This window comes from Mustela nigripes, chromosome 6 (assembly GCF_022355385.1).
Source record: "Mustela nigripes isolate SB6536 chromosome 6, MUSNIG.SB6536, whole genome shotgun sequence".
Lineage (NCBI taxonomy): Eukaryota > Metazoa > Chordata > Mammalia > Carnivora > Mustelidae > Mustela > Mustela nigripes.
Window position 1 is genome coordinate 85,464,933 of NC_081562.1, and position 25,104 is coordinate 85,490,036.

At 36.8% G+C, this 25,104-nt stretch overlaps 1 protein-coding gene across 6 annotated transcripts in view; it reads left to right on the plus strand.

Annotated features, from left to right (window-relative positions):
- Nucleotides 1-25,104, plus strand: part of LARP4 (La ribonucleoprotein 4) — a 187,210-nt gene that overhangs the window by 118,190 nt on the left and 43,916 nt on the right. For 5 of the 6 annotated variants that reach the window (XM_059403101.1, XM_059403099.1, XM_059403103.1 and 2 more), the window contains 4 exons: nucleotides 15,826-15,973; nucleotides 16,586-16,738; nucleotides 18,611-18,686; nucleotides 23,449-23,585. In XM_059403101.1, coding sequence (XP_059259084.1) covers nucleotides 15,826-15,973; nucleotides 16,586-16,738; nucleotides 18,611-18,686; nucleotides 23,449-23,585 — 514 coding nt within the window. The remainder of the gene's footprint in view (nucleotides 1-15,825; nucleotides 15,974-16,585; nucleotides 16,739-18,610; nucleotides 18,687-23,448; nucleotides 23,586-25,104) is intronic. The other variant, XM_059403100.1, reaches the window with a different exon arrangement.

Sequence of the window (25,104 nt, forward strand, 5' to 3'; positions counted from 1 at the left end):
GAGAGGCAGGCAGAGAGAGAGAGAGAAGGAAGCAGGCTCCCTGCTGAGCAGAGAGCCCGATGCGGGACTCGATCCCAGGACCCTGAGATCATGACCTGAGCTGAAGGCAGCGGCTTAACCCACTGAGCCACCCAGGCGCCCCAATAGCTGAAGAGTATACTTTTAATTGGGCAAATAAAACTTACAAAACAAGAATGAAGATTGCAGGGGCACCTGGGTGGCTCAGTGGGTTAAAGCCTCTGCCTTCGTCTCGGGTCCTGATCCCAGGGTCCTGGGATCGAGCCCCATGTGGGGTTCTCTGCTCAGCGGGGAGCCTGCTTTCTCCTCTCTCTCTGCCTGCCTCTCTGCCTACTTGTGATCTCTGTCTGTCAAAAAAATAAATAAAATCTTTAAAAAAAAAAAAGGAATGAAGATTGCAGTGTGTTCAAATACAGACATTTGTATACAAGATTTAAAGGAATGCCAAATGACGAGATGCAAGTAGATGATTTATATTTCCTCTTTTGTAAAGAAAATTTTTTCTAATATGCAGGTATAGGTATATGTAAGAAAAAGAAACTTAAGTATCAGGTACTCATGTGTCTTCTCATCTGTTTCTTGTAATAGACCCAAACATTTGAGCCAAACTTTGGTTCAGAAAATATCTCTGTATTTATAAATGACTGACTCTAAACCAAAGACAGAAGAGTTCATTGGATCTTTCGTCCTTCCTTCGCTTCCTTCCTTCTGTTTCCCTTCGTTCTCTTCTAGAGGAATACTTTAGATGAATATTACTAGGGGTAGAGTATGAACTGTAGACTGAAAGCCAGACTCCAAGGATGAAAAGTTAAGTTTTGTTTGGTTTATATATTACTGAGGGAAGAGAAAAGCTCTTCTGTGTCAAAACAGAAATTTAGGAGTAATCCAGGGTTTGTGTTGTACATAGGTGGCCAGTACTTCATGGCACTAGATACTGCAAACTACAAAATAGGTTAGTGTGATCATTCCTCCCATTCTGTCCTAGATAGTTACAGTGTACACCTATTTTTTGGAATAGTTGTCCCATCCTGTTTCATGTTCAAAAATTTCCTGATTTGTATAATTATTTTTAATTCTTCAGAAGAGACTGTATGCTTATTGGCAGTACTTTTCCTCATATCACTACCAGTGCACATAAGTTGGTACTAAAATATTTGTTGTTGAATTAGCTATGAGAAATTAAATTTGTAGGATTTACAGAAGTTTGCAGTTAAGCAAGGTAAAAGATATGTGGGATTATTCTAGCCTTTTGAGTTAGGTGAAGGAAAAAAATGGGGGCAGTGATAGAGTAATAATTATAAGATACATTTATATACAGGGTTGCACAAAAGAGTGGTTAAAAACAAGTACAAGGCTACTGTTCAGGCTCAGCCTCTTTCTGTTTGTATGACCTCGAGCAAGTTGTTTCGCCTCTTTCTCAATTTTCTTATGTGTAAATTGAGGATAATACTAATAACTTGAGGATAATATTAATAGGACACATAAGGTTGTTAAGATTGACAGTTAACGTAAAGTACTTCAAATAGTATCTGGTGCATAGTAAACACTACATGTGAGCTGCAGCTTTCATATACACTGGGGAAAGATAAGTCTCATCTTAGTTTTCTGGTCATTTTTATTTGAAAATAACAGTTTGGGGCGCCTGGGTGGCTCAGTGGGTTAAAGCCTCTGCCTTCGGCTCAGGTCATGATCCCAGGGTTCTGGTCAGCGGGGAGCCTGCTTCCTCCTCTCTCTCTCTGCCTGCCTCTCTGCCTACTTGTGATTTCTGTCTGTCAAATAAATGAATAAAATCTTTAAAAAAAAAAAAAAAGAAAGAAAGAAAAGAACGGTTTGCTGACTTGACTATACAGATTTCTGAAAAGGATTATTTTTTTATTTAATATTGATTGTATTTAATGTTGATCATATTTAATATTGGAATTTTTAAAAAATTTTTGATTTGTATGGTTAGCTGTTGGCTTTATTAGATAACAGTTTGGAGTAAAATGACTCAGTATGTTGAGGACTATTTAAATTACTTAAATGGTAAATACAAGTGGAGATCTTGGTCTTAATAAGGGGTTCATGAATCTCCTATAAAACTTTTTGGGGAGAACTCTGTAGTTCTGATTATATTTTCAGAGTAATCTTTGATGCCGCCCCCGCCAAAAAAAAGCTAAACCACTAGTCTATGGAAGCCTGTTTTGTTTTTGAACAGTATAGTGAAAATTTGGGGAGATAAGTCTTTCCTTCTGATAAGGATCGGTAGTAATAGCTTTATTGATGAATAAACTTCAGGTTTTCTTCCTTGGAGAGTAAGTGAATCCTGATTCTTGACTCCTTGAAGAGATTGGGGGAAATGACCTCCGGGGGGGGGGGGGGGTCCAATTACCTTGCTACTGAAAAGTGTGAGCCATAGACCAGCAGCTAACTTAGTTACCCAAGGGTTTCTTAGTCTAAGCCCTGAACTGCTGAATCAGAATCTGCATTTTAGCAAGATCCCTAGATGATTCTTTTTTTTTTTTTCTTCAAGATTTTATTTATTTATTTGACAGACAGAGATCACAAGTAGGCAGAGAGGCAGGCAGAGAAAGAGGAGGAAGCAGGCTCCCCGCTGAGCAGAGAGTCTGATGCGGGGTTGGATCCTAGGACCCTGGGATCATGACCTGAGCAAAAGGCAGAGGCCTTAACCCACTGAGCCACCCAGGTGCCCCTCCCTAGATGATTCTTAAGCACAGTAAAGCCTAAGAAACACTCATATAGCATTTGTTCATTCCTTGATTCATTTAACAAATGTTATTTGTTGGCCTCCTTTGTGCCAGTCACTGTTCAAGGTGCTAGGGAGCAGTAAACCATACATAAGGTCATTGCCGTTGTGGAGCTTGCTGACAAAATAATTCAGCTGAAGATAAGTGCTTGTGATAGAGGGTAATTTTATTGCTAAACTGCCATGGATATTATCTTTTTTATTTAATTAACTATGGCCCTAGGATAGAAAACTACTTTGGCCCTGAGATAGAAATCAGTGCAGAGCTGAATTGACTTCTGCTCTGAGGACCCTAGTTATCTGGTGGCATATCCATTTTTTTTCTGGATTATGAGTCACTCTGGACAGAACTGCGCCAGGGACCATTTGGCTGGGTGAGGAGATTTATAGTATTCCTTAAATGGCATGTAACTGGTTGTCTTTTATATTTTTTAAAATAACTAGTTGTCTTAAAACTTTTTTTCTAAGGTAACTGTAGTGTAGTGGTTAAAAACCACTGTAAAAATGTATCGGCAGACTGTTCCTTCTGCCTAGATTCAAATCCTGCCTCTGCCTTATTAGCTTTGCAACATTGGGCACATGACCTTGGGGTAAGTAACTTTTGGGGCTGGGGCTTAAGATTTTAGGTAATCTCTACACCCATTGTGGCTGGAACTCAACAATCCCAAGATTAGCACATGTTCCACCAACCGTGCCAGCCAGGCTCCCCTAAAGTAACATTTTTCTTATCTGCAGAATGTGGATGATGGTCGTATTTAACTGAAGTTGTTATGAAGGTGAATTAAGTGTTCCATAAATGTTAGCTGCCTTCGGCTCAGGTCATGATCTTAGGGTCCTGGGATCGAGTCCCGCATCGGGCTCTCTGCTCAGCGGGGAGCCTGCTTCCTCCTCTCTCTCTCTCTGCCTGCCTCTCTGCCTACTTGTGATCTCTGTCTGTCAAATAAATAAATAAAATCTTTTAAAAAAAATAATAAATAAACACTATTTGTCAAAGAAAAACAATTTTTTTTGTTGGGCGTTTCGGTTTCCAGTTTTTCTTTATGTGGAGCAATTCAATATAGGACACTCTTGTATAAAGCTTTTAGGTTAAAGTTTACTGTAGTAGATCAAAGAGTGAACATTTGAAAAGTAACTCATATCAACATCAGTATTGACAGATTGCTTTCCAAAAGTGTTAGGACAGTTTTTACTGTTGTCCAGTTTACTGCATCTTTGTCGGCATCCAGCATTCTAATTTGTAAAAATTTACCATTTGGTTAAAATGAAATAATTTATTTTGCATTTCTTTAGTGACTAGTGTGATCGAACGTTTCTCCATGTTTTAACTGCGAATTGACTTTTTGCTTGTTTGTGCTTAACCCTCTTTGAAGATGGTAGTCTTTTGTGTCACTTGCCTGGAATGATTTTCCCAGTTGATAGGTCTTTTAATTTGGATCTTAAATGTTTGTAAATGCAATTGATGTTAATTGTATGAAAATAAAAGTATAAAAATGAAAATAAAGATGCTACTGCTCTGAGATAACCAGTCATAACACTGATTTTTTATAGTCTCTCCAGTCTTTTCTGTGCTTGTGCATTATTTCACAAAATTCAAAATTTCTGTAATAAGGTAGCAACTTGCTTTTTCCCCCAGATTTCCTTGAATACTTTCAATGCTTTCTACAGTATTTTCCCCCATTTGTACAGATTTTATTTTGAAATATTACAGATTCACAAATTGCCAAAAACAAAACAAAGCAAAACAAAACTACACAGGGTGGTGTCATGTACCTTTTTGCCCAGTTTCTCACAGAAGTAACACCTTGCCATAACTGTAGTACGATATAAAAGACTAACAGATTGATGTTGGTACAATCCACATAACTTACTTAGATTTCACCAGTTTTATATACAGTCTTTTAAGGCTCTGGGATAGTCTTTATATGGCTGGACTTATAGTTGCTGAAAAATCCTCTGTGGTTGGTGTCTTAGTCCACTCAGGCTACTCAGACAGTATCATGGACCGGGTAGTTTATAAACTCAGAAATTTAATTCTGGGAAGTCCAGGATTATGGAGCCAGCAGATTTGGTAGTTGGTAGGGCTTTCTGGTTCATAGTGCCTTTTTGCCAATGTCTTCAATGGTGGAAAGGGCTAGGGACTGGGATCTCTTTTAGAGGAACACTAATCCATTCATGAGGGCTTCAGTCCTCGGACTTAATATTTCTGCAAAGCCCCACCTTCCAAATCCATCACATTGGCTTTAGGATTTCAACATTTGAATTTGGGGGGAGGGTGGTACACAAACATTTAAACCATAGCAGTTAGATGTTTCTAGTTTTTCACTTACAAAATCAGCGTGGTGAATATCCTTGTACTTACATAGTTTTGCATATCTTTCTTTTGAGTAGCTCTCGCAAGTACATTTCTAGATCAAAGAATATTTATTTTTTTACAGTATTTTTTAATTGAAGTATTATTAACATACAGTGATCTGTTAGTTTCAGGTGTACGGTATAATTCAGCAATTCTAACATTACTTCGTGCTCATCACATTAAATGTACTCTTAGTCCCCTTCATTTCACCTGTCCTCCCACCTACCTTCCCTCCTGCAACTACTAGTTTGTTCTCTGTATTTAAGAATTTGTTTCTTTTGTCTGTTTGTTTTGTTTCTTAAATTTCACATATAAGTGAAATTTTATGGTATTCATCTTTGTTTGCTTGGCTTATTTCAGTTAGCATTATATTCCCTAGGTCTCTCCATGTTGTCACAGATAGTAAGGTTTTATACTTTTTTATGGCTGAGTAATACTCCATTGTGTATATGGCACATCTTCTTTAAGCATTAATTTATGGATGGACACTTGGGTTGCTTGCATATCTTGGCTATTGCAAGTAATGCTGCAGTAAACATAGGAGTACATCTTTCAGATTAGTGTTTTCTTTTTCTTTGGATAGATATCTAGTAGTGGAATTACTGGATCATATGGTGATTCCATTTTTCATTATTTATTTTTTAAAGATTTTATTTATTTATTTATTTGAGAGAGAGTATGCACAACACACAAGTTGGGGTAGGGGCAGAGGGAGACTCCCCCCTGAGCAGGGATCCCACCCTGAACCAAGGGCAGATACTTAACTCACTGAGCCACCTAGGCACTCCTGGTTAATTCTGTGTTTAAAAGAATGCGTCTTTTTAAGGCTATTGATAAACGTTGCTAACTCTTGGAAAAATTATATGAATTACGACAATGAACTGATAGTTTCTTTTTATACTTGTCAAAATGACGTTAAGTAGTTCAATAGGTAAAATGATGTTTTGTAGTTAACTATTCCTGCTTCTTCTTTGTACATTTTCCCTCTTTGGTAAGTATCTTAGTAATTTATAGCTCTGTTGTTGATAAGGTTGGTGTTGTAACCTTTCAGACCTTTTCTGTTTTTACATACTTATGTATCTATCTATACAGTGATTTTATGTTTGTTAACATAAATGATGAAACAAAGTGCTTGTTTTGCAACTTGATTTTTTCCCCACTGTTAGTATATATAGACCTATCTTTTTTTTTCCTTAACTTTTATAGTATTCCTGTTACAAAGTATACTACATTTTATTTAACTGTTTAGATAGAAGTTTATATTTGTTTGTAGCCTTTCACTTATGGAATCAGTGCTGCAATATACATCCTTATATATGTGTGTTCTTGTGTACATTAATGGCTTTTAGAGTGTATACTTTTAACTAGTTTTGTGGAAATATATTCCCAGGAGTCCTGCTTGTCTATATGCCATAGACTTTACACTTTGATTATTCTTGGTACCTTTAGGAAGGGACACAGATTTATGGATAGTATGCTGCTGAAAGGCATCTAATTAATTACCTTGATTTATTATTAGATACTTAATGAAATAATGCATCCCCTTGTCTTAGTCAAAGGGTGAACACCCATTAGCAATACTTGAGTACTGTGTGCCAAAGTCCTGTATCTTGACTTCAGACAGCACAGGAAGGCATCAAGCTATCTCTAATTTTTTATCTTGTTACTTCAGTGGTAGAGGCAGTGGTGATTTGAGGGCTCTTGTCTGACTTCTGGGTTACCCAACAAGTTTACAGAAATGGGCTCTGGTCCTTTAGTTACTGAGTTTATTTATTTATTTTTTTTTCCTATCCTCACATGCTTAGGGTATGGACTTTGCATGGGCAAACCATTGGTGCCTTCTGAGGTGGGAAGCTCAGGCATTCCAGGAGGTGGGTAGAAAGCACATAACAGCCATTGTGCCAACACAGCCTTGCCAGGCACTTAGATTTCAGTAAAAGAAGGACAAGCTTTCTTTCTTAATATCAAAAATTAATTGCAGTGTGGTGGCATAACACTTGATCTTACGAGGAATTTCTTGGCACTGTCTGAGCAACAGTCCCATCACTTCTGACTCTGGCCCATGATTGCAGTCTCTTTTTGCCCCTGAAGTGAGGTGGGCTCTTTCCGTCACCATCTATACTGAAATGCATTTGGTTTTTATATTCTCTACTCTGTTTAAAATCTAACCTGATTGCTTTGGAGCAAATTTCCTTGAATTGTATTAAACACATAGGGACATCACTCTTTATATCTTTAGCTAGATGGAGATTATAATAATTTGACTGAATTGGGAAGCTTAATAGAGGTTGAGCTTTGAGTAATTATGTGTGATCTCCAAAGGGGTAACTGATCTCTGATAGAAAATATAGTAACACCTAAAATCATTTGTAAGACAGTCTGTATTTTTGTTTCCTTTGATTTTGTCAATTTCTGCTCTTAACCTAGGAATGATGAGTTTGAATATTTTTAAACACTTCTGATTATAAAGAGGTCATAATGAAACATTGAAAGTTCATGGTCACAAATTCTGTTCTCATTATTTAATCTAAATATAGAGAGCAAACTGGTAATTTACCAAAGGTAGGGGTTGGGGAGGTTGGGTGAAATAGGTAGGTGATGGGGATACTTAGCATGATGAGCAATGAAAATATATAGAATTATTGAATTACTATATTGTATACCTGAATCTAATACAACATTGTATGTTAACTATATTGGAATGAAAATAATAAATTCAGGGTCCTGGGTGGCTCAGTTGATTAAGCATCTGGCTCTTGGTTTTAGCTCATGTCATGATCTCAGGGTCATGAGTTTGAGCCCTGTGTTGGGCTTGCACTCAGCATGGATTGTTCTCAAGATTCTCCACCTGCCTCCACGCATGCGTACTTCACTTGCACATGAGTTCTCTCTCTTTTCCCAAATAAATAAAATCTTTAAAAAATAATAAAATTAAAAACTAAAACAATTTTTAAAAGTAGTGCATCCCATCAGTAAAAGCAAATTTTCATCGTAATCCCACAATATTTGGGTAATTATTTGTAAATTAAGTGTATATGGCATAATTGTGTATCTTCAGTATTAATCTTAATCTCTTATAGTGAATATTTGTCATATTTGATTCCCCCAATTTTTGAGTAGTTTTCTATATTTGCAGAAATACCCATATTGTGAGTCAGGCCTCTCCTGTATATGTACTAGCCAATGCTTTTGTTTCTAGATGGATGCATCTTAAATAACATTAAGAGACACTAGTCAGGGGTGCCTGGGTGGCTCAGTTGGGTTAAAGCCTCTGCCTTCGGCTCAGGTCATGATCTCAGGGTCCTGGGGTCAAGTCCTGCATCAGGCTCTTTGTTCAGCAGGGAGCCTCCTTCCTCCTCTCTCTCTGCCTGCCTCTCTGCCTACTTGTGATCTCTGTCTGTCAAATAAATAAATAAAATCTTAAAAAAAAAAAAAAGAGCCATTAGTCAGACACACCTGCAGATCACTTTTGCTTGAAATTATACAATGTAAGGAAATGAGGGTTGTATTCTTTTTTTAATTATTATTATTTTTTAAGATTTTATTTATTTATTTATTTATTTATTTGTCAGAGAGAGAGAGAGAGAGTGCGCACATGCTTGCGAATGCACAAGCGGGCAGAGCAGTGGGCAGAGGCAGAGAGAGAAGCGAGGAGCAAGGAGCCCCAATGCAGGACTCTATCCCAGGACGCTGGGATCATGACCCGAGCCAAAGGCGGCAGCTTGACCAACTGAGCCACCCAGGCGTCTCTGAGGGTTGTATTCTTAACTTTCAATTTTGCAGGAGGGAGTGACAGAGGTGGTCAGCTTTAAGTGGAGGTTTCAAGGTTAAGTTCGTAATGAAGTGATTTTGGTCCTGGCAGTGGTAATGGATTTGAATTTTGCAATACAGCTCTTGATGGTGGCAGGGATAATGATTTGCTCGTAAATCACTTCAGCATTATTCTGGGTGATGTTATCTTTGCACCCATTTTCAGCCCTTTCATTGACATAGTGACATAGCAGTGATACTATCCTTTAATAAATTACTTTTCTGTTAATTTACCTTGAGTAAATAGTCAAGGTAAATAGTCAGTAAATACTGACTGATAAAAATCCTTGGTAAGATATTTTTTATACAGCAGGCATTGTTCACATGATCTATAGAGTGGCAAATGTAAAGATGAGTTGCTTTCTAAAATTGCAACTTCACAAATTTTTTAAATAATGCTTTAGTGCCTGGGATGGGAGGGTGGCTGCTTGGTGCTATAAGAAAACGAGTTGGTTTCCTCCCTGAGCTAATTAATTATGTTATGATGTGGTATTGTGAACTTATATCTCTAAACTAAGATGTTGCTGTGATTATTCAAATGGCAATACTTGCGGAGATGCTTTTGCTCCCCTGCATGATTTGACGTTTTGTTATTGGTTTTGATATTTTTATAAAAGCCTTTAGCAGCTCTGAAACCAAAAGCCAAGAAGCACTTCAACATTAGACTTTCATTTTAAACTCAGTCCACATTAAAAAAAGAGAGAGATTTTATCAGCTCTCATCTTGTAGCACCTCTGAAAAGTAAAGTGCTAAAAATTATTTTTTTTGTACACATACCTCTGCTATTTCATTCAAGTAGACAGTTGAAGATCTGCTCTCTGACTGGTTTGTGTTAATAGCTGAAATAGACTGGAAGACCTAGTTTCTGCCTTCCTTGAGCCCATTGCCCAGCTTTAGAACTCCTATTTAGATAAACTGTTACAGTGTTTAATAAAATAGAGGTATGTACAAATAATAAGAAGGAGAGAGGAAGTAATGACCAAAATAAAGTTAGGTGCCCAACGTGCATAAAAACTATAGGGAATTTTGGTAGACTAGGCATTATGTCTTTAAAAATGAAGAAACTGGTGCCAGTAATTGCATAATTACTGGGTGGCAGAATAAAGTTAGTTTTTGTTGCTGTTTGTTGTTATACTTGTCCTTCAGTTGTTGGAATTACTCTAAATTTAGCTTCATTGAGACTATATTGATACTTCTTTTTTTAAGAAGTATTATGAATTATATGTTTTGGAAAACAATTGAAAATGTTGGTTAAAAATTTTTTTTAAGTTTTTTTTTTAAGCAGAGCATTAAGCTGTCAAGAAAGCAAATGAAATCTTCAGACTAAATTTAAAAAAAAAACACTCATCTAAGAGATAAACAGATCATAAATGCAGAGATTAAATGGATTTGTTGGTTCTTATGAAAACCAGAGCTTTGGTTTTAATTGGCAGTGCTTAGAGAGAGGACACAAGGTAAACTAGTTGGAAAACAAACTTTCCCAGAGAAAAGGGAATTTGTCAGTTTTAGCTTTAAGTGGATTGGTGAGGCATCAGTCTTTCCTAATAATTCTAACCACAGATGTTCCTTTTGCCAAAGTAGAGTGAAAATTCACAATATATGTTGTTACCAAAATAACCATGTCGAAAATTAAAGGAATACTAGATTGGTAGTTTTAGTATGCAGTCATCTAGCAGACGGAAAACAAATCCTCCAAATATCTCCATATCTCCAGAGCATATTTTAAACGTAGTCTTCAGAATTCCCACAAATAAAGTTCCAAGGAAATGGGCTTACAGTATAAAATCGGACAGCAGTAAGTCATCATGAGCATGATTTAGCAGAAACAACAGATCACAAAAGCAAACCCTCAAACATAACAGATACTGTAATTATCAAATACAGACTATAAAATTAGAATATTTAATATACTTAGGGGTACTTGGGTGGCTCAGTTGTTAAGTGTCTGCCTTTGGCTCAGGCTTTCTAGCAACCTTACTCTCCCCCTCTGCTGACCACTCTGCCTACTTGTGCTCTCACTTTGTCTCTCTCTCAAATAAATAAAATCTTAAAAAAAAAAAAATGCTTAAAGGAAAGAAGATACTGAAAAGATGATCAAGAAACAAAACAGGGGTGCCTGGGTGGCTCAGTAGGTTAAGTATCTAACTCTTGATTTCAGCTCAGGTCATGATCTCAGGGTGTGAGATCCAGCCCCACATCAGACCCTTTGCTGGGTGTGGAGCCTGCTTAAGATTGTCTCTCTCCCTCTCAAAAAAAAAAAAAGAAGAAGAAGAAAAAGAAAGGAAAGGGCAGCGCCTGGGTGGCTCAGTGGGTTAAGCCTCTGCTTCAGCACAGGTCATGGTCTCAGGTTCCTGGGATCGAGCCCCACATGGGGCTCTCTGCTCAGCAGGGAGCCTGCTTCCCCCCTCTCTCTCTGCCTCTCTGCCTACTTGTGATCTCTGTCAAACAAATACATAAAATCTTTTAAAAAAAAAAAAAAGGAAAGGAAAGGAAAGTATTGGTCAGATAGATTTGATAATAGAACCAAACAGAATTTTAAGAAATGAAAATTATTTAAAAAGAACTTAGAAATTTAGTGGACAGGTTAAATTCATCTTAGAAACAGATGAAGAGAGAATTGATGAACTAGAAGAAAGAACTTAAGAAATTACTCAGAGTATAATTTCTTAGACAAAGAAATGGAAAACAGGAGATTGATACAAAGAGAGGTGGAACATACCATGAGAAGGTATGAATATTTTATTGGCATTCCAGGAGGAAACAATAGAGCAGTTAGTTGATGGAGAGGCAGAGTTTGAAGAGCTAACGGCTGAGAATTTTACAGAATTGATGCGTTGGATTTCAGAGCTCAGTGAATCCCAAATAGATTATAAATAAAGAAGAATTTCACAGTTAAACTGGTGATTGTGAAACTGTAAATCACCATTGACAAAATTTAAGGAAAAAGATTAAGAGTGACAGCTAGAATGATGGCAAATTTCTGGTCACCAACTTCTGTACAAAACAAGACAGTGGGAATATCTTTTTTTTTAATACAATTTTTTTTTTCTTTTTTAAGATTTTATTTGAGAAGAGAGAAAGCATGAGAAGGGGAAGGTCAGAGGGAGAAGCAGACTCCCTGCTGAGCAGGGACCCTAATAAGGGACTCATCCCAAGACTGGATTACGACCTGAGGTGAAGGCAGTCACTCAACCAGCTGAGCCACCCAGTCACCCAGTGGGGATATCTCTAATATGCTGAAAGGGAATGTGTGCCTTGTAAGAATTCTTTATACCAAGAGAAAAAAAGAGAATCTTTGAATTTTTTACACAGCAGAGACAGAAAGTAAAAAATAAAGGCATTTTCAGAGAAGGCACAACTTAAGAGTTGACTGAAAAAATAATGAATAGGGAGCCTGGGTGGCTCAGTGGGTTAAGCCGCTACCTTCGGCTCAGGTCATGATCTCAGGGTCCTGGGATCGAGTCCCGCATGGGGCTCTCTGCTCGGCAGGGAGCGTGCTTCCTCCTCTCTCTCTCTCTGCCTGCCTCTCTGCCTGCCTCTCTGCCTACTTGTGACCTCTGTCAAATAAATAAATAAAATCCTTAAAAAAATAATGAATAATGTCCTTGCAGAAGAAGGAATGTGATTCCAGAAGAAAGTTATGAGATGTGAGAATGAATTATGTTCAGAGGAAATCAACAACAGCACCTGGGTGGCTCAGTCGGTTAAGTCCGGCTAGGGTCATGATCCCAGGGTTTTGGGTTCGAGCCCTGCATTGGCGTCTCTGCCCAGCAGGGAGCTTGCTTCCCCCTCTCTGCCCACCTCTCTGCCTACTTGTGATCTCTCTCTGTCAAATAAATAAATAAAATCTTAAGAAAAGATACATTTATTTAAATTTAATAGATATTGACTGGTATAAAACTAAAATAATATATGTTAATATATACAGGCACAAAATACATAAAGTAATCTTTGATGTTAATGTACTAAACAGTGTACATTATGCTCTAATTTGAAAAAAGTTTTTTAAATTTTTATATTTTTTATGACTCGGGATTTAAGGTAATATTTCAATGGAATGCTTTATTAGAGAAAAATATCTCTGATCTGAGTATTGTAGCAGATCATGTTCCCTTCTAGCCCATATCCATGCTTACATACTTCTTTGCAATTGTAATAATCTGTGAGCTGTAATCATTGGTGATTAATGCTAACTTCATACTTAATCTTTTTTTGTCTTTAGTTGGATATATTATTTCTCACATAGGATAATCTGGAAAAGGGAGATAGTAATATAAGTACTAATTCCTAGCCCATAGAATTGCTTAACATTCTTACATTTGTTGTGGTGATGGTTATGGTTTTTTTCACTTCGTTTTGTGAAAGCATTTTCCATTTTTATGTTTTCATATTTCAGCAACCCTACCAACGCACATAGTTGCACATTGTAATTTCTCTGGAAACTGGAATACATCTTAACAATATTTGATGTCATAGGTTAATTAACAGCAATTTTTTCTTTAATATAGTAGTACCTAGTACCCCTTTAGATTTTATGAAATATGGTAATGTATCTTTATCATTTTGAATAGCCGTGTAATACTTAGTGAGTGTGTGTCATTGTTTCCTTTATTTCTTGTCTGTTTGACTGGGTTACTTCCATTTTTGGCTCTTATAAATCGAATATGTGAGAATATGAGGTGTACCATGTTACACAGTCTCTGTTAAAGAATGAGTGTGCCGCCTAAGTGGTTCAGGTTATGATCCTGGGGTCCTGGGAGCCCTGCATTGGATTCCTTCTGCTTCTCCCTCTCCCTCTGCTGTTCCCTCTGCTTGTGCTCTCTTACTCTTTCTGTCAAATAAATTTAAAAAACTGTTTTTTTAGAAATGAAACACTAATGTCAGAGCTGTTTGTTTTTTTTTTTTTTTAAGATTTTATTTATCTGACAGAGAGATCACAAGTAGGCAGAGAGGTGTGCAGAGCGGGGTGCGGGGGAGGCAGGCTCCCCACTGAGCAGAGAGCCCGATGTGGGGCTTGATCCCAGTATCCTGAGATCATGACCTGAGCCAAAGGCAGAGGCTTTAACCCTCTTAGCCACCTAGGCACCCCCAGAGCTGGGTTTTTAATTCAGGTATGATTCTAGATTACAGGGGAATTTCATGGGACATAATTAATTGCAGAAGTACAATCAGGCCTCCCAGAAGCTGTCTTCTTAACAACTCTGTCTGGGAGCTCTGCAGTTCTGCCGACCCAGAGGCCTGCTTTGGTTGCCATGTTTAGTGTTGGTGATACCATAAAGGCTTTTTTTTTTTTTTTTTTAAATCACCCCATGAGCCAGAGCCAGTGGTAAGAACTCCCTCTAGGTAGACAAAATTTCTGACAAACTTAAATGATAAATTCACTTACTTTTCATGAAAGCTGAATTTGCCCTTTGAATTTACCTTCTGGTGCCTGTCATCCAGGGGAGAGGCCTAAGGCTGAGAAGACTGTTAAAAGTGATTTTCTGAACAGGGTATAAGCTTTCTGAAAGGTCATTAATGCACTTGAGAAGGATCAAGTCCTTTTGTTTGGTTGAATGAGGTAAAAGAAGTAGATTTAAATGATGTATGTAGAAGATTACTTTAAATGTCAGAACATTAAGAATATTCACTTTCGGGCACCTGGGTGGCTCAGTGGGTTAAGCCTCTGCCTTCTGCTCAGGTCATGATCTCAAGGGTCCTGGGATCAAGTCCCGCATCGGGCTCTCGGCTCAGCAGGGAGTCTGCTTCCTCCTCTCTCTGCCTGCTTCTCTGCCTACTTGTGATGTCTCTCTGTCAAATAAATAAATAATCTTAAAAAAAAAAAGAATATACACTTTCAGGACAAATGGAAAAATACAATCTAATAAAAGGCAGATTGCTGTTTGCCGGGGCGCGGGGGGATGTTAAGATTTTATTTTTAAGGGGTGCCTGGTTGGTTCAGTGGGTTAAGCCTCTGCCTTCATCTCAGATCATGATTCCAGGGTCCTGGGATCAAGCCCTGCATCGGGTTCTCTGCTCCAGGGAGGCTGCTTCCTCCTCTCTGCCTGCTTCTCTGCCTACTTTGATCTCTGTCAAATAAATAAATAAAATCTTTAAAAAAAAAAAAAGATTGTATTTTTAAGTAATCTATACACCCACCTTGAGGCTCGAACTCATGACTCCAAGATCAAGAGCTGTGTGCTCAATCTACCAGCTGAGTCTGTCAGACACCCCAGATTGCTGTTTTTGATTTGGGAAAAATTTCCAGTGATAGAATCATTCAGACTCAAAGATCTCTGTCACAGGATAAATGGCAATAAAAATTACATTCTCTGGAAAATCATTCTAGATAACTCAGTTTGCTATAAATACACACATGCACCAAAAATATGCCAAAGATCACTGAATAGTTTGAATACATTTTATGACATTTGCCAAGTATATTGGGGTAAAGCAGCATTTCTATGTTAATTGTTTATAGATGATATGCTTTTTATTGTATAGGTAGCTAAATTTTATACATGAACATTTCAGTCTATCTCCTTAAAAAAAGTTATTTTCAGGGTGCCTGGGTGGCTCTCCCTTTGGCTCAGGTCATGATCCCAGGGTCCTGGGATCAAGCCTCACGTCGGGCTTCCTGCTCAGTGGGAAGCCGGCTTCTTCCTCTCCCTCTGTTTGTGTTCCCTCTCACTGTCTCTCTCTAAAAAAAAAACAAAAAACAAAAAAAAAAAAACTTAAAAAAAAGATTTATTTCCAACATGAGCCCAAAACTTTATAATTTTATTTAATATTTGTTATTAAATTACTTAATATTATTGGGGTTTCTTCACGTTCAAGTAAAATCAAAGTCTATTATCTAAATTTGTAATTTTAATGCATTTACTTTTAAAGTTTACAAATAGATCATTTGATTATTTAGCAGGTAACATCTAAAGGAACTGGTTTAAATCCTAATGCCAAAGTATGGCAAGAAATTCCTCCTGGAAATAGTGATGCCACTCAAGTAACTCATGGAACTGAAAGCTCTTGGCATGAAACAGCAGCCACATCAGGGTCTCATCCTGAGGGTATGTCCTTAATGTTTCATCAGTACAAATCATGTTTTGGTTAAATAATGACCAAATCGGTTTATAGAACTTGGGGGTATCTCTTTTGATTATTTGATTAAATATATTTATAAATGTTTAACATGTAGTTTGTACACAGTTTTTACTTTTAGTATGAATGAATTGTCACTATTTCACATAGTAGCTTTATCTTTGGGTCTAGCATTTAACTCACTTATGATATGGTAGTTATAAATTAGTTTTGATATATTATCATTGGCAATGCTGTTTACTCACTTTGCATAAATGACCTAACATCTCTGCTTGTTTCTTTCATCTGTAAAACATGAATAATAATTACTTTTAGCATAGGATTTTCTTGTACAAGAAGCTGCACATAGATAGTACATAGATAGTGCTATATGAGTTTAAACTGTTAATAATCATTTTAGCTTGTCCATAATGGTGAACTTAATCTTCCTCAGGAAGAGAACTCTTACTACAGCCATGTGGACATTATCTCAATTGGGAGAAATCCTTAAAATCTTACTATAGAAGACTTAGTGCCCAGAGTTCCTAAAGATATGATTTAAAGAATTCCTATTTACTTTCAGTATATTTTCTTTAATACAGGTAATACAGAGCTTTCTGATGATATGTGTAAGGAATATGAAGTAATGTATTCATCTTGTGAAACCACCAGAAATACTATAAGCATTGAAGAATCCACTGATGGAATGATTTTAGGGCCAGAAGATCTGAGTTACCAAATATATGACATTTCTGGTAAACTTTATGCTTTTATTGGTAAAAAGAGCATATAGTACACTAGTGTTTTTCCCTTTACATTCTATCATTGTTCTAATAAAACTTTGGCATTGATCAATCCATTTTCTTATTTGAAAAGAACTTTATGTTAATGAAATGCTTCGTTATTTTTATAAATACTGTTTTCAGATGACAAACATGAAACGTGACTTCAAAAGAATGTTTAAAGGTCCTATTAAAAGTATGAAATTAAAGATAAAAGGAAAAAATAGTCAATATAGTTAAAAGAGAACTAAATTATAATTTTTCAGAGAGCCCAAGTTTCTTAGTCTGTTAGTTGGGATCAGTGCAAGTTCTGTGAATTTCCCATTACTTTTCTTATTGTGGAGTGCATTTACAAATGTGAAGTTGCAGGGATTAATTTTGAGAAAATGGCTGTATTAAAAATATGGTTCTACTTCAGTCCAACCTGTGAAATATATTTTTTTTTCACAATTATTTAAGTAGCATGGGTTAGTAGTTGGCTTGGATTAAAAATGGATGAGATTTAAAAGAAACTAAAAATGGACCAAAGACCCCAACTACCTAACTTAATTTTTCTGATTTAAGGGATCTCTTTGGAAAACAAATGTAATAGGGGGTGCTCTATTCTATTGCTGCTTAGTTCTGTGAGTTCAGTCACATACATAAACCTCTATCCTCAGTTTCCTTATTTATTATAAATACTTAGACTAGATTTCTAAGTTTTGTCTGCTTGTGAGTTGATTTCTGAAGTGGCATGGGTGGTATTTCTATATACTAATTTAAGGTAGTAGTTCATCTCTCTACTTGTGGTCTTAATATACCTAACCACTGGGTACTTTAAACATAGAGTTGGTTTTAGTATTTGGTTTTAGTAATGTAGCAACCAGTTGTTATTTTAATAAGTTTCCTGTAATGACATTGAAAAGTTAAATGAAGTTATTGCTCATTTTTAGGTAGCACATTTGGGTGGTTGGATTTTTTATTAGAAGGATTGCATATACATAGAATGCTTCTTATATTTATTTTTACTGTAGTTAATCTAATATCTGCTGTCACTTTGAATCTTGAGTACTAAGACAGGGTATTGGTAAAATCATGCACAAAATACTTATCTTTATATATATTCTGTTGCCTGAATTAAAAGGAAATTAGCCTACTTAATCACTAATGCTTTTTTTAAGAAGAGGACAGATTACATGCTTTGAGTCTGTAATGTTTTGTGTAAGATTCTAATTAAAGAGTGATGGTTTTCTAGGCTTGAGTTCTGAAAAAAAAATCTCGTGTTCTGGGTTTAAATATTGAAGGCATAGAGGGCATTAGAGTTGTTTTAATCCTTTGAATGTTTGAGTGTTTTAAATATTCCTGGGAAGATAGAGTGCCCTATAATCAAGGAATGAAAAGAGTATTAAGAAATAAAAGTTAAAGTATGACTAACATCAGATTTAGTACCAAGAATATAGATATAGATACATATATCCCAATTTATTTAGCTAGTTCCTTCTTATTTAGATTACTATTACTTTTGTTCTTTGAGCTTTCATTAAAGGAATAAGTAGTTACAACATTTTAAAAGTTTTTAGGGTAGTGTTTTACAATAAGGTAGACAAGTACCTTTAGTATTAATTGTGCTTTGTTCATTACTTGATAAAATAATTTTAAACTGATCTGAAATCTATCTAAAGAAAGAATAGATAGGTTAAAATTAGTTAGACTTTGTTAGAATTCAGCTGAACTTTAAAAATAATAGTTTTGTAAATTTTAATTTGTGTGTACTTCATGACATATTCTGAGCACAACTATATGTAATGTTTATTGCCTATTATGGTAATTTATTGTTAACGCTTTTCCTCTGTTTTCTATCTTCAGGAGAAAGTAATTCAGCAATTTCTACAGAAGACCTAAAAGAATGTCTGAAGAAACAATTGGAATTCTGTTTCTCCCGGTATGTTAATCATATTTTTTTATTGAGATTTCTCTTTTTTTTTTTTTTTTTTTTTTTAAGATTTTATTTATTTGCCAGAGATAGAGAGAGAGAGTACACACAAGCAGGCAGAGAGGCAGGCAGAGGCAGCGACGAGAGAAGCAGGCTCCCCGCCCAGCAAGGAGCCCGATGTGGGACTCGATCCCAGGACCTTGGAATCATGACCTGAGCCGAAGGCAGCGGCTTAACCAACTGAGCCACCCAGGCGTCCCAAGAGATTTCTCATTTTTTGAATTGTTTGGTTAGTAGATATAAAATACCTGTGAAATAGAATGGAATAATGGTGGTTTTAATTTCCTTCAGTAAAATACTTTCCTTATTTTTTGGTATATTCTTTATTATATTTCCTAACTAAATTTAAAGATGTAGTCTCTAATTGGATATGCAAAGGATCTAGTCTTAGTAGAAAGGTAATGAAATACTGGATTGGATTACTTTTGTTTTGGCTATTGGATACTTTTCCTATAAACATATTCAGGTTTAGGGTTCTCAAAACATTGGTTATCTTTTTCCTTTTTTTTTTTTTTTAAGATTTTATTTATTTATTTGTGCGAGTTAGAGAACATGCACAAGCAGGGGGAGCAGCAGGCAGAGGAAGGAGCCAGGCTCTGTGCAGAGCAGGGAGCCTGATGTGGGACTTGATCCCAGGACCCTGGGATCATGACCTGAGCCAAAGGCAGCCGGTGCTTAACTGACTGAGCCACCCAGGAGTCCCCCCCCCCTCCTTTTTTTTTTTTTTTTTTAAGATTTTATTTATTTTCGAGAGAGAGTATGTGCATGGGGCAAGGGGAAGGGCAGAGAGGAAGGAAGTTTGAAGCCAACTCTGTGCTGAGTACAAGCCTAAAATTGGCCTCAGTCTCATGACGCTGAAATTATGACTTGAGCCAAAACCAGGAGTCAGACACTTAACCAGCTGAGCCACCTAGGCACCCCTTGAGATGTCTTTCTTACTGATAACAATTATGTAGGCATATTTATAGTCTAGATGTCATAAAACTTCAGTATTGTAAAACTGCCCCTTCCAAAATAAACAGAAGTTTTGTGCTCACTTCGGCAGCACATATACTAAAATTGGAACCCAAATAAACAAGTTTGGATATGTATGCAAAGGTAATGCCTTCAGTTTTTCTTATATGTGGTGAGAGGTAGGACTGGTAAACCAAAAATTTTTCAAGCTAGAAACCTGGATTTTATCAGACTTTTCTTTATGTCTTTTTTTTTTTTTTAATTTATTTACTTTTTATGTAAACTCTATGCCCACCATAGGGCTTGAACTCATGACCCTGCAGTCACGAATACCATGTTCTACCTACTGAGCCAGCCAGGTGTCCTTAGACTTCTTAATTTCTTTACACATAATATACTCTTGACTCAGTTTTAATTGATACTTTGTTCTAAATAGCTCCTCCTTCTTCCCCTCCTTTTTTGCCTTCGTAGTCTTTGTAGTCTAGTACAGAATAAAAGGATGAAAGTGGAAGTTTCTGTTGTTAGTCATTTGTTCCTGCAATAGAATTCATTTTCTGTAATATACTTGTCATAATTATTTAAAAATCTTTGCCTACTGCTAGATCATTTGTATGTCTGCTTATATTTGAGTTTTTTCTCTTGGTTCTCTGTCATAATTTCCTGCCTTTTTGCATGTCTTACAGATTTTGATTATATGCTAGACATTACATATAAAAGCAGTTAAGAGCTGCAAATGACAAGATTTTTCTCTCTAGACAAGATTTGAGCTTTCTTATAGGCAGAAGCAGATTGATTGTTTCAGTCCAGTCAGGAATTGAGCTGGGTTAGGGCTAAGCAGCCACTTTAATTAGACTCAGTCTGCTTCTGATTTATCTCTGTTCCTTAGGCATGATGTCTTTAGTTTTTTGATTTAGGAGTTGTCTGTTTTCTGTTACCTCAATCCTGAAACACCAAGGGAGATTTAGTCCTGTTCTTGAGGGGTTTGAGACTAGCTCTTTAGTTTCTTCCCCTGTAACCCTCAAATTCTGGCAGATCTCTTGGGAGATGAAGGGGGAGACCTCTCTTGTGTTTGACACAAGTTTCTTCCTTTCACTGGAACTTCTACAAAACCACAGAGATGTTACTCTGCCTTTTCAGCCTGGTTCCCAGTCTCCCACCTTCCTTCTTAAAGCTCAGGAAATGTTATGTGGGGGTAAATCTCCTGTACGTTAGGAGCTTCTTTAGTTTTCTTTTTTCAATTTTTTATTTTAATTATTTTTTATTAATTTTTTTTATTTGATAGAGAAGAGATCACAAGTAGGCAGGCAGAGAGGGGGAAGCAGGTTCCCCGCTGAGCAGAGAGCCCGACATGGGGCTCAATCCCAGGACCCTGAGATCATGACCTGAGCCGAAAGCAGAGGCTTAACCCACTGCCACTTCTTTAGTGCCTGGGTGGCTCAGCTAGTTAAGTGTGGCAACCCCACTTCTTTAGTTTTCAATTCATAGTGCTGGTCCTGTGCAACTGCCTAAAACTCTGCTCGTTTGTCCCTGGTCCTGGATCTGCAGACCCCCTCAGAAAAGAAAGGTCATCTTTCTGGAATTTTATTTTGTTCTTGTAGTTTCTTTCCTTCATCTCCAGAAATGTGATTTTTTAAATTTAGCCAGGCTTTTTTAGTTGTTGCAGTAGGAACACTGGTTTGTCACGATCTACCACAGTTCAAACCAGTTATGCGATTGACACTTGTGGCTTCACAAAATTGTTACCAGTACCTATCAGGTGTTAGTCATGAGTAGTCAAATCACAAATGTGACTTATGCCCGTTAATTTTATATGTTTTTGATACATTGATTTAATATTCTGATGAGATGAAGTTTCTTAAGAGTTTGACCAAGGTTGGGGCACCTGGGTGGTTCAGTCAGTGAAGCATCTGACTTCAGCTCAGGTTTTGACCTCAGCATCATGGGATGGAGCCCCACATCAGGCTCCACACTCAGCATGGAGTCTGCCTCTCCCCTTCCCTCTGACCCTACCCCTGCTCATGTATGATGATGTATACATGCACTCTCCCACATTCTCTCAAAGAAGTTAAAAACTTTTTGAAAAAAGGTTTGGGACGCCTGGGTGGTTCAGTCATTAAGCATCTGCATTTGGCTCAGGCCATGATCCTAGGGTCCTCGGATCAAGTCCCACGTGAGGCTCCCTGCTCAGTAGGGAGTCTACTTCTCCCTCTACCTCTCCTCCTCCGTGCTTGTGATTGCTCTCTTTTTCAGACAAATAAAATCTTAAGAAAAAAAAGAAAGGTTTCACCAAGTTTTTATAAGAACAGATATGCTGAAAGTCAGAGTTGGTTCAGGCTACAACTTTTTAGTTGTGTAAGCCTGGGTGGCTTAGTCAGTTTAGTGTCCGGCTCTTGATGTCAGCTCAGATTGTGATCTCAGGGTTGTGATACCCATGTTGGGGTCTTGGACATAGAGCCTGTCTAAGATTCTGTCTCTCCTTCTCCCTTTGCCCCTTCCTCGCCTCCCCTCTCTAATAAACAGCAAAAGTGTTATTACTATGTTCCTCCTTTTATGCTAAAGTGAGTTTAACCTTTGCTGGTATCTTCTCTATTTTTTGCCCCCAAAACAACTTGTTGACAATTGTAATTTTCAAAAAGTAATTGCTGCTGGACAGCTGGGTGGCTCAGGGGGTTGAGCCACTGCCTTCAGCTCAGGTCATGATCCCAGGGTGCTGGGATCAAGCCCTGCATCAGGCTCTCTGCTCAGCAGGGAGCCTGCTTCCTCCGCTCTCTCTGCCTACCTCTCTGCCTATTTGTGGCCTCTGTCTGTCAAGTGAATGAATAAAATCTTTTAAAAAAAGTAATTGCTACTTTATTTTAACAACACTTGAGTGTAGAGACCTTTGGCCCTACCCTGTGCCAGGCACTAGGGCCTTGAAATACATTATGAACAACAAAGATTTTTCATGGAACCTATGTTCTGGCTGGGGGAGACAAAACAAACAAAATTTTTTTTTTTAAATGAAGTAAACAGTTTAGAAGTGTGCTAAGTGATAAGTGCTATGGAAAAAAAATTTAGAACCCTATAAGCAAGAGAAGGGGAATCAAGACTGCTTGGGTGGTTTCAGTTTTAAATAGGGTCACTGAGAAAAGGGGCTTTTAGGCAAAGACTTGAAACTATTTATAACTAGACTGCTTCAGAGATCTGATGTGAATAAGACAAATGAATATGATTTTACTTCAGTTTGTTACATAAGATTTTATATGTAAGATAGAAATGTTTAAATCTTTTTTTAGAAATGTATCTTAAAGAATCTTTTAATTTTAAATGTTTTAAATTTATTAAATGTAAGTAAAAAGTCAAACATACTTAAAAAATAACAAACATTCAGAAATTTTAAATCCTTTACAGTTAAACTCCTGGTGGAAGCTATAATTTTCTCTATATGCATATTCTAACATCAATGATAAAGTGTTTATAAGATGGAGCTACACTGTATGTAATATTTTATTAAGCCTATTTCCATATCAGTATAATTCCTTAAGGTTCTCTTGTTCAAAACTTTTGGTCATGATGTATTTGGTGATTCAGAAACATTCTGAGTGTTATTAGAGTATCTTTGTTATGTACTATGTATTTTCATAGTTCACAGTGTTATTTGTAGTAGCTAAATTTTGTTTAACCAGACTTAATGACAGAAGTGAATAAGGGGCCTTTTTAGATGATTTTTGAGAATTCTTTGCTTTATGGGACTCTTGCTTTTGTTTATTCCTTTCAGAGAAAATTTGTCAAAGGATCTTTACCTGATATCTCAAATGGACAGTGATCAGTTCGTACCAATTTGGACAGTTGCCAACATGGAAGAAATTAAAAAGCTGACCACAGACCCTGATCTAATTCTTGAAGTGTTGAGATGTATGTAAATTATACCTTTTAGCTTATTTTTTAAAGTCAAAAAGCTAAGTTTTCTTTTGATTTCTGGTCAAGCAGGGAATTTTTTTTTTTATTGGCCATTTATTTTTATTAAGTTGTAGTTGACATGCAATGTATTTTTTCAGGTATACCACATAGTGATTCCACAATTCTATACATTAAGCTGTGCTCACTAGGCAGGGAATTGTTCACTCCCTATTTTTTGTTATTCTGTTCCAATAATTTATCTTTTTATTTTTACTGACTTGGTATATAGCTTCTGTATCAGTTCTGTACCTTGGTTGTTCATCTTGATACCCACTTACTCAAATATAAGCAATTAAATCTCAGTTTTCTGGGCTATTAGAAAGTTATATGTATCATTACTACATCTTCTAAAGCATTGTTTCAAACTTGTGAACCCAAGTAAGAATTACATTTTACCTTACAGCCCAGTACACACACCACATATCCCTACACAACTGAAATGTTAATTATTCAGATTAATACTAAATGCTTGGAATTAACTTTTTTCAAAATTGATTTCACAATTTAAAGAATTGCAGTCTATAGTTTGACAAATACTGCTCTAAAGTTTGGTAAAGAATTTGAGGTTTTAAGCATTTTTAATGGTGTTTGTGTCTTGTATCAGGATTTCTTGCTAACCTTTCTTTGCAGAACCTTGCCAAAGTTGGTTGTTTTTTTTTTTTTTTTTTAAGATTTTATTTATTTATTTATTTGTTTGTTTATTTATTTTATTTTATTTTTTTAAGATTTTATTTATTCATTTGACAGAGAGAGATCACAAGTAGGCAGAGAGGCAGGCAGAGAGAGAGAGAGGAGGAAGCAGGCTCCCTGCCGAGCAGAGAGCCCGACGCGGGACTCGATCACAGGACTCTGAGATCATGACCTGAGCCGAAGACAGCGGCTTAACCCACTGAGCCACCCAGGCGCCCTATTTATTTATTTGATAGATAGAGATCACAAGTAGGCAGAGAGGCAGAGAGAGAGGAGGAAGCAGGCTTCCTGCTGAGCAGAGAGCCCGATGTGGGACTCAATCCCAGGACCCTGAAATCATGACCTGAGCCAAGGGCAGATACTCAACTCAGTAAGCCACCCAGGCACCCAAACCTTACCAAAGTTTTAACCATTTGATCGAATAAAGGCAGATCTTCACTTTTATATGAAATATGTTGTTGAAAATATTTAACTTTTAAACATTTTTAAAAGCATTTAAACAAGTCTCATAATAGGCTTTTATGAGAGTAGAAGATTTTCATTCTCAGAGGGCTAAAAAAAAATCATGAAATCTCTTTGTGTGTAATGGTTTCTTAAAAAAACCCCAGTCTTGGCATCAGAAAAAAATCAGCCAAGAGACTAGCAGAATCCTCTACCTCTGAGGGCTAGAACCTAGTACCTAAACCCAGCTCTTCTTCCCTGTTCCTTTTATTCTCACTACTTCTTCAGAGAGATGTGGCATATTATCTCTGAAGGGACTAGAAATAAAAGTTTTGGTTAGATA